Here is a 12549-nt window from a genome sequence, read left to right on the forward strand (position 1 = left end):
TTCCTGTTTCTTAACAAATATGATACTTAGATTGCAATTGCTAGTTGCAGCAGGTTTCAAACATAGAAGAGCTAACACTTTTTTACCCACTCTTTCTGAAGAAAGCATGAATTTTAATGCTCTGTCACTGAAAAAAAGAAAACGAAAGCCAAACTTCTCAGAAATTCTGCTGCTCCCGTTTTTCACTGCTTAGTCTTTTAGGGCACTGGAAACAAATATTCTCAGCCACCCAATGCAGCTTACAATCAAACACAAATTAAATTTTCTGTACCATTTTGACAAAAATCCTAATAACAGAAATTGCTTTTGGACAACAACCTTACCCTATAAAAATACTTACGTCAGGAGATGTCTTTGAATTGTCCCATTTCACCCAGGTTTCAGGTCAAAGGTATACAGGCTGTTTCTTACTGGTGTATCTTCACTGTGCTCAAACAAGCAGCAGAGGGCACAGCTCCCTGCTGAAAGCCTCCCAAACTGGAGGTTGTGTGACTGCCTCATTCTGCTTAAAACGTTTTTTGTCTTATCGATCGGAAGGGACGTTTTGATTAAAACATTGCAGTTTTCACAGTCAGTAATACCACTTAAAGAAGGTTTTTCCCTTTAGCCAACAGTCAATTCTGTACAATATCATAAGTTTCATTTATGCCTAATGCAACTTCCAGAATACAGGTGTTACCACAGACCACTGAAGTACTTGTTTACATACTGTTTTATATAGAGTTCCAAAAATTGAATACATTTGGTTACCTTGGGCAAACACCTGCTCTATACATAGTTTGAATTTATTCAGAAACACTAGGAGTAATACTTGGCAAAGCTGTATTCAGACTGATCAGGAGCTCGAATTAAAGGGTCCAACCAAATCCTGAAAATATATCATGCAGGTAACAATTTTCAGCAGTCTCATGGCACACAAATGTGATTTTCAGCTTCTGCCCCCAAACTCTGCAATCTGTCTATTCTTTTTGAGGTGAAAGACAACTAAGAAGAGCAAGCTTGCTTTCAGTAGGGTTTATTTTCTCTTTGTTGGTAAATGTTTAAGCATCTGGAAATCAAAGAACTGGAAGCCCCTAATGTAGAGCAAGTAAAATGTACCATCATAGCAGTCTGTCTTTCTCTTTCATATGTTATATCTATAAATCAGATTAAGTCTGTTGCAGCTATATATACTTCTTACATATTAAGGTACAGAATTAAAGGAAAAAAACAAACGTAGTTTGTTTTCTGACACAGATTGTTTAATGCTGTGCCAGTATAACTGCAAATAATAAAATTTTTATTTATCACCATGCCATGTCCACCTATAAATCTGTTGTGATATCTAAAAATACCAGTTGCAATGCAATATATTCTCTGAATCTGAGTTGCATAATGATATTTATAAAGTTTTGATGACATTTACTAGAAAATATGGACTACATAAGCTCACTTAACACTTGATAACAACAAAAGATTATGCATACTTCATTATCTAGACACAATTTTTTTTCCTGCTTCAGACTGGCTGTTCTCATAACTGGGATAGGGAGTTACAGGACAGACAGTTTCATAATTTATAGGTCTGTCAACAAATAGGAATAAAGAAATCAATTATCTTTCACCACTTAAAATAAATGCCTAGTTAGTGGTAAAAGCCTAAAACTGTAGCCTGTAGCAGATAAAAATCCAACTTAAGCTGACTCTTTTCTCCTCACAAAGAGGGACCAGATTTGATCCTAATCCACAATAACCAGCCGTGCATAAACAAAGTAAGCTGTATCTTTCCCAGCAAAGCCTGGTGCAGGAAGCAGGTGAAAGGTAACATGAGACAGTATCTCTTTCACAGCCATTGGGGTCCTATTATCTCACACCTATATGCCACAGGCCAATATTTACTATGTCTTATTTTATTTCTAAATCCTTACCTCTTGCACCCTAAGCAATAGTCTGTATAAGTATGGACAGAGCTTCCTCAGACCGAGCAATACCTGATGGCTTGGAAGCACCCTCCTTCTAGTTCAGTCTAAAACTTTCATAACTTTGCAATTTCCTTCCACTAATTTATTTACAAGAGCTATTAGGGAACATTATCTATTATGGCTTATTGAATTTTGACCAGAACATTACAAATAACAGTATCTTAATTCTTTGTAAACATCAACTAAAAAGAATCACTATGAGACCTAGTGAAATATTTTTTAAACTTTTTGTAGGATTTTTTCATGATTCATTATGAAGATATGTAGTATTTGACACTTAAAAAATGAAAAATTGCCTTTGAACATTCTTGTAATTTAATGTATTTCCAAGAACTTTTTGTGTTTTGCTTTTTTTTTTTCTGTCCAGTGTCCTTAAAATAAGATTATTTTACATTTGTTCCTATACTATGTTCACTTTTAATGTCATACTTGCAAATAAGATGTTCTGCTATGCAGAAAGTTAGAAACATCTATAGTGATTTACAGGTTCAGAGCTTTAGACATCAAAACTTTGTCCATGCTCATCTGGAAAGCCAGGGATCCACTTCTATTTATACTTTGAAGGTTTAGCCAAGGATATCACATTTCTTTCATCCCAGTTTCCTGGAAAGGTGCTAACACTTTCCCTGCAGAGTGTGGATTGCCTAAAGTGTGGAGGCAGTAGTTAGCACTTGATGGAATACAGATTACCATCCATGATCTTCAGCTGCCTTATGCCCTATGCTGCTGGCACATTTTTTGTGGTTGCTGTCTTGCAATTTAGTCCGATAATTTTAGTGCATTTGTATAACATGACAATGTCTGGAATACAAGTACACTGTAGAAATGCACGAGAGCCACTGAAATAGTTACAAAGTGCTTTAAATCATATTGTCTATCATATTGCCAGGTAGGAGAGGGAACTGAAAGAAGTCACCCAAATGGCAAGTGCTGTGCAACAAGCAATAAGATATGAGCCACCCTTCCTAAGTTGCATCACCTTAGTTCCTGGGACTTTGTTTAAATTCAAACCTAATTTCTTTATCATCTTCGGAAAAGCTGATAATACAGCCACATTGTAACTTCAAGAATTAAAAAAGTGGTTAGTCTGTTCAAAGAAATACTGGATTCTTTTCCTTTGAATCCTGATTCATGAGCTCTTCATTCATGAGCTCAAGAGCTCCTTCGTAACATTAACCTTACTCTCTGCGTTCACCCAGAAAAAAAAAAATAATTTTTTTTGACAGGTTTTAATTCAAAATTCTAAAACCCAGCACCTTATACTTTAATTAAGAAATGCTAGCAGTTAAGTATTTTAGCAACAGTAATAAGGTCATAGTTAAAAGCTGAAACTTCAGGAGGTATAAAAGGGTGTAATAGGAGGAATCATAAGCCAGTTGTATTGGGTTTCAAGAAGCAAACCAGTTGTTGTGTCACTCACACACTGTCTGCTGCATTTTAGTCGGAGGTCTAGAATTACTTTAAAGCCTTGCTGATGAGACAGTAAAAAGGTCACAACTCTGAAATCTTGGCTCCTCTTCCAAGAGATCATTTTACTGAATCTCTGCCATGCTCACCTCGCACAGAAAGAATATCTTTCATAGTCAGAAAATTGACATTGATTATCTGATGAAGCAAAAGATACTGTGGAAATTTTTCCACATTATATTCCCATTGCATCTGTATAACAAGTTAAAGTTTATATTTCCTTTGGCTATTATTCCTAAAATTTCACTCCCTTCTTGGTTAGAACATTCAAAATTATCTTGTCCCTCTCTTCTGTATTATTTGTCACTGAATTTCTTTATATTATGTTGTCCCCATATCATGCTGGAATGCACCTTCTGTTTCACTCAAACTATAAACACAATTTCAGATCTCTCTGGATTACTCCTAACTAGTCACTTGGGATTTTTTAGTGGTCCAACCAATAGTTCTTGACACCTGACAGAATATCTGATATTGTCTGTATAACTCACAATGACCAACACTGCCTACAGATGACTAAGCAGACAAAGAATTGAGGGGTCTCTGGCTCTTTCAGTCTGCTGTGAGTGTGAACAACTGCAGAGGATTTGGTGCTCTGGCTCTCATAGGAGTGAAGGAATTTATCCTACATTATTCCAAAGCAATGATGATAATTGACATCAGGTCTGGTCAAAAGTCAGGATTTATCTTCTTCAAGAAACACAATCTGTTTCAAAACAGTTCTTTAAAGAATTTATAAATTTTACTGATGCCTGCTAAATCCACCCACAAATACTTTTGAAAAAGTTCTGATCCTTAAAGTGAAAAACTTTTGAGCCATGAATATATTTCTCCCAATGTACCAGGCCTACCTGTCCCTCCAGGACTCCTAACTGTCCTAAGGGATAGGCAGGAGGCTGGGAGGCTTACATGTCCCTAATAACCTTGTAACTTGGACTCAAATCCCAAATCTTCTCATGCAGCAGGAGAGAGTCTGTAAGTCCTGAGTGCCTGGGATGAAAGTAGCATTTTTGGGTGCTTCTGGGCTGCCTGCTGGAATGGCTCAGTTCTCCAGAGAAGTGGATTGAATCTTTTTAGTGTCTGGTGCCAGGTTTGGTTTCTGAAGCCTCAAAATACAACCACCGAAACCAGCCCGAGCCTTGTTTCAAGTCTAAACATGGCAGTAATTTATCACAGCCATTCCAGACCATACGAGCCAGGACAGCGGCAGGCTCCCGGTTCCCCTTGCCATAACAGGGTGCTGAAGGCTTACTGCAAGCCTGGTTACTGAGCTCTTCAGACTCCCAGCTGGAGAACTGCAAGTAAACAGCAGGCCAAGTCCAGCAAACCTAATATTTCCATCTGATCTACTAGTTTTGCTATCTTCATTTATCACATAGTTTACACAGCAAGGTTGCCCAAGGACCATAAATTGTGAACCCTTTGCTTCAAGCAGAAATTTCATGATGTAGTGAAACACTGATACCATCTTAGTAATCTGACTAGTAATTTGATCAGGGGCTAAGCAGGTGAAGCTGTCTTTCTTTCAACAGAAGCTGTTGGTGATAGTTTTCCTTTGAGCCTTTTCTATTCTGATAAAATATAATTTCTGAACAACAACAAAATATCAACAGAATATTGCAATTCACCTATAACTGAGACACACCTAAAAGCGGTCATACTCCTAGGCATCAATGCCACAAATTTTACAGGTTATACCATTACTTGCACAATGGTATCTGAAATTCCTGACGTCAGCTGCATACATCTGCAAAGGCAGATATCAGTAGTTTCCTATTACTGAGAATAGTCTGCAAGAAAAACAGGAAAATGTCAACAGGTTCCATTTTTGCAACGCAGGATGACAAAGCAATGCTTACATAGTCTGTGATAAACCTTATTTTATATAGAAATCTTTACTCCATGCACTCTGTTCAAATGGTTACAAATATAGATAATACCACAACTATTTAACTATGCTGCAGTACTGTCAGGCATATGGTCCTAAAAATACAATCCTGCTTTTCAGTATGTCTGAGACAGAGTTTAAGCTAGGCAAAATCCCATATGCATTAGCAGAATTTAGCTTTAAAACAGAGAGTCAGGGCATGGTATTTTATTACTAAAGAAAGAGGTGATTGTGTGTATTCTTGAGCTACAAGACAGGACCTGCTATGGAAGTTGGACTTCAGTCATGCACTTATTCAGGTATCAGTCCCCAGGAAGATTGCCTTGAAGATTCCTAGCATTGCAAAAATGGCTTGAGATCATTTCTAAAACATCTGAAGCTGGTAGCACTTAGTAGGCCTTGAATTTCCCCTTTTATTAATGAAAGCATTGCTATTCATATTAATGTAATTACTTAACAATATAGTGACCATTTTATTGCACATGGACATTGTTATTTGTTTTCCACCACTAAAAGCTATTGAGACCAAATATTTATTAGAGATAGTAAAAGTTAACATTATAAAATCCATACATAGATGTCTTTAATCATTGACATGGATTCTCAAAAAGGCTGAGCATGCATTGTTTTCTATGTGGTCTGCACTTTTATACTGTAATTATCCTTTGGATTGTGAAGATTTAGTGTCTTTGGATAACATTTGAACAGTTAGAATGATGTATATTTTAATTTGGCTTCTAAATCATATCTGTGTTAATATACATATTGAATAAAAAAGTAAACACATTGCAAGCCACACAGTTTCCTTATTACAATCCTTTCGCTTATCACAGTTACTGATACTATTCTGAAATCATATGAAATCAATAAAGGTTAGTTAGAAAATATTACTGTCTTTACCATTTAAGCAGACATATGAAAGCCCAGGCATAAGGTAGACATTCAGAAGAAAATCAAAGCATAGATCTTGTCTTAGCTTTCATCAGCATCAGTAGTTTCTTTAAAAGAAGACAGTACCTTGCAAGGAGAAGAAAAGGTGGCAAATTTGAACTGGAGTTATCAAAGGAACAATAGTAAAAGCTATCTTTAATAGGTCAGATTTACTTAAATATATTAAATATTTATTTCTTTTCTTTACAAAAAGTCTTCAGAATTACATGGATTATTAGTATATCAAGTATATGTATTATGTATACAACTGTTTCACAGGAAAAGTGTCATGAATTCAGTATTGGTACAGAATTAGAGGTAAGAAACTTTTTGATTATTTATTTATTTATCTAGGACCTGACCAGTGGCACAAGTTATACCCTATTGCCAACAGAGACCATCAATCTCCTACTAAACCCAAGGATGTAAAAAAAGGTGTATGTCTGAGGCTCCTCCAGATCATTTGGAAACCTTCCACGTGCAAAGAGATAGTCAACTTTGGACAATCATTCCATGTGGATTTTGAGGATAAGGACGATCAGTCAGGTTAGTAAAAAGTGGATCCGGAGAGGGGATGTGAGAAATTTTCTTTTTTTCATTCTCTTTTTCTCTAATTTATATAGAAAACTACTAACTGCCTTTAAGCAATATTTACATAATGAGGGTATGCTTCCTGATTTTGTTAGACTAGTTGGCAACACATTTTAGGTGTCCCAGGAGATTATGTTCTTCAAAATTAGAGCTTTCTGGCAAGTGTTCCTGTGTTAACAGCAAAAGGACTGGTAATTTCACAGTAGGAAATCTTCAGGATAATCACTGATTTGGGGAGTAGAAGGTAAAAGGAAGGTTTCTAAACACAGTTACTCAATTGTGCTTTTTATTTTATTATCAACATGTGGTGGGAGATTTATACATATGGAAAAGTTATTCACAGTATAACTCCGTATGGAATCACTCTGGACTAGGTTTTTTCTTTATTACCTTGATAGCAAAAGAAGAGATTTCTTTATGCTGGTGTATAATACTGCAAGTGCTGCAAGAACTTCAGGAACGTATTTTTAAGCATTGTGAACAATTACAGGAGGGAATCAATACCCATTTATCTTCTTGTAAGCAAGGAACTAATGATAATGGACAGCAAACAGTGCCAGTAACATCTGAGTACACCTGTGGCATCTCATAATCTAAATTGAGAAAACATCAAGTACCTGTAACTGTTACTTCCATGAAGAAAGAGACCTTTAAAATACTGTCATAAATAAATTTTAATGAGAAGTGAATTCCGTAAGGTAGGACTGTTTGTTCTACTGTTATTAAAATCCAATTACTGTTTCTAGCAAACTGCTGGTTTTCTGCATTATTTTTCCTTTTGTTTTCTCTCTGAAGTGTGTGTATTCATATGTATTTCACCTGAATTTTGGAACTGTATCGAGGAGACATGCAGATTTACTATTATCAATGCACTTATATGCATACCTAGAATTAAAACCTTCCGTAACTTTGGCTTACCTGCACAAACTGTTGTGTTATGGTTTTGGGTTTTGGTTTGTTTTTTTCTTTTTTTTTCCCCTCCAGATGTTTAAAAGGAATCTAATATCAAGATATGTTAACATGTAAACATGGGAAAATCTGCTTGCAAGTTATAAAGTTTTTAAAATCTATACCTTGCCTGTCAAGATGACTTTATTGATTGATGTTTTTACCATACTTCATATATTTGCAGTGCTGACCAGTGGACCTCTGACTGGAACATGGAGGTTGAGGCAGTTTCATTCCAAAGATCAAACTGATGAGCAAGGATCAGAGCACACAATGGGTGGAAGGATATATGCCTCAGAGGTAGCGTCAATGGAAAAATGTCAAAGCCAAGTCTGGTCACATACATCATCCCTAGGCAAAAAGAGCATAAATAAATAAATAAATAACGCATATGTAGATAGCTTTGATAGTTATTTTATTTTCAAAAGCAATGCCATCTCTGCATGTGCAAAGTTGACTTTGAAGGAGCAAATTGGGGTTTGCGATCAGTACTTTTTATTCTAAATTGAGATACTTGAAATCATACTTAAATAATAAAATAGATCTGAAAGTTGCAGGTACAAAAGTAAATAGCACCTGCTAAATGTTAAAATGTCAGCTGTAAAAGTACATTCATCTTAAAACTAAATCATCTGCTTTTTAGAGAGTTTGATCACCCAGTGCCTTACTGTATTTGTAGTTGGAGCTACAAGCTACAAGCATGCTGATCATTTTAAGGTGTGTTTTTCTCCTGGATTTTCAAGACTAGCAAATAAGAAAGAAATACAGAAGAAAGTAACAAAGAAAAATAGGTAAAAAAGTTACCTAGTGAGAGCCCCAGCAGCTGTCAAGTACATTAAATGTCTTCAGATAATGAAGCAAGGTCTGGTTTACAAGAATTATAACCCACCTCTAAAGTAACAGATTTTATTTGTATTCCACTGCCTTAGGGTCCTGCTAATAGTCATCAACATGCCAACAAACAATTCATGTGCAATCCATGTACTGTTATCTTTGGCAGCTTCCTAGCTTTTAGGAACGTTACAACATGACAAACTAATGAGATGGATTATACATTTTTAATTTAGGCATTAGGAGCACACAGCCAGAAGTGTGTTCCTAATAGGAAATTTTCTGCTGTTGAGAGTGCTAAAGCTATCTCATTTGATGCAGCCAAGATAAGAAAGGGGTGTCCCTTTAGAATTGCTTTCTGCTGTAAAGAGATAGTGCACTTAAGCTGTGTTTAAGCACCACATGATTAAGTGTTTATTAGTTTGCTTTGGATCAATAGTTGAAAATATGTTGAAACAGTAAAGATGTCAAGTTGAAAAGGCAGCAATTCAGCTTTAAAAAAATAACAGAAATTTAAAAAAGAAACTGATTTAAATCAGAATTTTAAGGTTATGTGCATTGTATGATTATTTCCATGTTCTGTTTCTGTATTTTAGAATCTTCTCCCTGTATTTTAAGATGTTTTGATATTTTTGTGGCCATGTTGCTGAAACACTATACAAATAATCCAGGACTAGACTATTCCCGTAGAATTACATAGTTGCTAAGGAATTGCTAAGCATATTCATAAATGACAAGGCATTTAAAGAAACCATTATGATTTCCATGTTCTGTGAGTTTTGGAATTTTATATTTCACAAAAAAAATAATTAGTTCAAGACATAATATGCAGCATACTAGGCTGAACAAAGTTCCTTAAAACTCTATTAAAGCAAATACTGTCAAATACTTGCTGAAAGATCTATTTTGAATACAAACCATCCATAGCCATGATGTTCATGGCATATCATCAGTCTTTTGCAGTAAATGAGACTATTGTGAACAAATATTGCACCATGTGTAAAAAAGTGCAAAAACACTCCTCAAAATTCTATTTAATGCATTACGTTTTTAAAGAGATGGAATTAAAGGCATGCACAGGAAACTGTTAGCAACAGAGTTAGAAAAATACATGTCCATTTTAAGCTGTGTTTTTCCGTATCTCTGTGTACTTACCCCTAAATTGCTTTTAGGATTATGTGCAGTTCTGCATACCCCAAGGTGAAGCCTGGGTGCGAGTCCTGACAATGCCAGGGCAATTCAGCTGAACACCATAAATCTTCAGGCGTTCGTTCACAAGCATGGTCTCGGTTTCACAGTCAGACCCTAAGAGTGCAGAGTGGTGTTTCTGTATTACTCTAATTGTGGCATTTCTGTGTAATAGAACCAGAAAAAATGATCCTATAAATTGCTTTTTAGCTTTATCTCATTCTCTGGAATGCAGACAAGTATTCAAATGTAGCTGAGGCTTCCAGCAAGCTGGATGGCTTGGCAGTTATCACTTTTCCTGAAGGTCAGTTACTGACATACTGAAAACACATTGCTCCTACCTTTCCCTAGCTATACTGCAGTCAGTGATGAGGTCTAGGAAAAACAGGCCTTTGAGTTAAATCAGTGGACTGTCTCTTATCTTGATTTAGCCCATATTGACAACTTTGCCCAAGCTTCTACATGGATGTTTTAACCCAAGTACCCATTCGATGAGCTTGTGGTGTTTCGTCCATCTTTGCAACATTCAATGCTTCCACCTTTTGTGTTTGCTCTCCTCTCCACCTAGAGCAATGTGAACTTTCACATAAAGTCATTTTAAGTCACATGTGCTATTATTGTCTATCAATTGGAACATAAAATTCTAAATCAGAACTGCAAGAAGTCTCGAACCCATGTACATGACATATCTAGCCTTTCAAAACCGGGTATTATATACTGCTAAAATATAATTACTCATAGTAAAATTTCAAAAAAAGAATACCAGCAAAACCATTTCTCTGAATGCTTTTAAAGTGAATTTCAAAGATAAGAACAGATGATCAAGGCAATTATATACTTCTGAATGACAGATTGTTTTTGCACTACTGTTTACCATTACTCTGCAAAGCAGAAGCAAAACTTCCTGTTATTTCCTCAAAGTCCTAAATTTTGTCTCAGTGGGTTTGCAAAGCTAATGTAATCAACATTTATTCTCAATTCTGTTAGAATAAAACTATTGTTACATTGTTAGGATTTTAAATTTTCTTATTTACAGATTGGCTTATGCAAGGGAAACCTGAAGGCTGTCTTGAAGGCCTTGGATTCAGTAAAGACTAAGATGAACGTCATCACAGACTGATCACGGTAATAGGCTAGTTAAATTAAAATCTTAGCAGTGTCTCATCTGCCCTTTGAACAGTTAAGAATAATGCAGCTGAAGGAGGCTGTTGAGATATGGGAGCTGCAAGCATGGTCCTGGACATAAGTTAATGGGATCCCATAAGATATTTTGTATTGTTGGTGTTCCACCATGTAGACAGTTATCGGCTGTTTGGATGGGGTCTTGATCAACCTCGTCTAGTGGAAGGTGTCCCCACCCATGTCAGGGGGGTTGGAACTAGATGATCTCTAAGGTCCCTTCCAACCCAAACCATTCTATGATTCTGTGAATCTATGTGTTCTCAGTTGCAATATTCCTGTCCTGCCAGAAGCCGCTGTAATTCACTATGGCATTTGGCTGGTGCTTTTACTGGAATTAATCTATATTCTTTTTGTGGTAGGCAACTAATCTGTTTTAATTCATTAATTTTAACAGTGAAATGCAATTGAAAATTTTTAATGAATCTTCACATTCCTTCTGATGTACTATGTAAATTGTGGTAATAAGCAAAGTAATTTTTCAGAGTGAAATTAATCAGTACTCAGCTTTTCACAAGGAGTTTGCACAACTGTATGAGATGTCTGTTGTTCTTTTTCAATGAAATTGCTGCTGTTGAAGGCAATTACTAATGGGTTATTGTTGATGTGGCTAATAAAAATGGTTTCTTTTTCTAATTTAGCTGATATATGCCTGATTAAAATTAAACTAATAAAGAAAGCACTTTGAAATGAAACGCTGTTGTATCAGTGCTATGCTACTGGTGTTTTATAAGAAATTATGTGGTAATTGCTGTTTTATTTCACCTGTATATCTGATAAAGAATTATTAGACATATGGCCATGAAAAAATAAACCACCTTGGTTTGGCCATAAACTTACGGCACCAGTTTCATTATTTCTCAAGCAGAGTAGTATTCAGCTTTGCAAATGACGTCAGCAGTGGCAACTGAATTATTTAATAGCCAGCAGAGGCAAAGGTCTGAAGAAGATAAAGTCAGATTCTACAGGGAACAACAAAAAGCATTAGAACAGGAATTAGGATTCCAGTTGAACTCATTATGTAATTTAAACGTTACTTGACTTAAATTACAAAGTACCTTCATTAAATTATGTTAGTAACTATTACCTGTTGGGGTTTTGCAGCATGTGTGGCCACAGGTATAGTTTCTTATTTAACATTTGCATGCCTTGGACTTTCTAGTAAAAGCAGCACTATAAACATTTGCAGTTCCTCACACTTCCTCTAAATTCCAAATCCATGTCCCCAGCACATTCAAAAGCTGAATTGCTTTAAATACAGAGTACCACCTCTGCTGCAGTCAGCTGCATTCAGTCCACCCTTTCACATAACCAATATATGTATCCAGCAACATGTGAAATGAATAACTAATTACTTGGCCCAGTGAAATTATCTTATACCTGGTTGGCATGTGTACTTTTGCTGCCATTAGCCTGTTAAATGACGTAACAGAAGTCCAGATCTTAACTCTATTGCAATACCTTTGTAAGAAACACAATGAAATCATTTCAAGACCTTTATTGATTCCATTCCAAAACAGGTGCCACATTTACGGCTAACTTTCTGTATTTAATAGGTTTTGAGAT

At 35.9% G+C, this 12549-nt stretch overlaps 1 protein-coding gene across 1 annotated transcript in view; it reads left to right on the forward strand.

Moving 5' to 3' along the window:
• Positions 1-10924, forward strand: part of LOC104412516 (carbonic anhydrase 1-like) — a 23508-nt gene extending 12584 nt beyond the window's left edge. The window contains exons 2-4 of the mRNA XM_010023256.1: positions 6601-6792; positions 7970-8085; positions 10817-10924. Coding sequence (XP_010021558.1) covers positions 6601-6792; positions 7970-8085; positions 10817-10924 — 416 coding nt within the window. The remainder of the gene's footprint in view (positions 1-6600; positions 6793-7969; positions 8086-10816) is intronic.
• Positions 10925-12549: the final 1625 nt, after the last annotated feature.

The sequence above is a fragment of the Nestor notabilis genome, unplaced genomic scaffold (genome assembly GCF_000696875.1).
Source record: "Nestor notabilis isolate BGI_N333 unplaced genomic scaffold, ASM69687v1 scaffold15251, whole genome shotgun sequence".
Lineage (NCBI taxonomy): Eukaryota > Metazoa > Chordata > Aves > Psittaciformes > Psittacidae > Nestor > Nestor notabilis.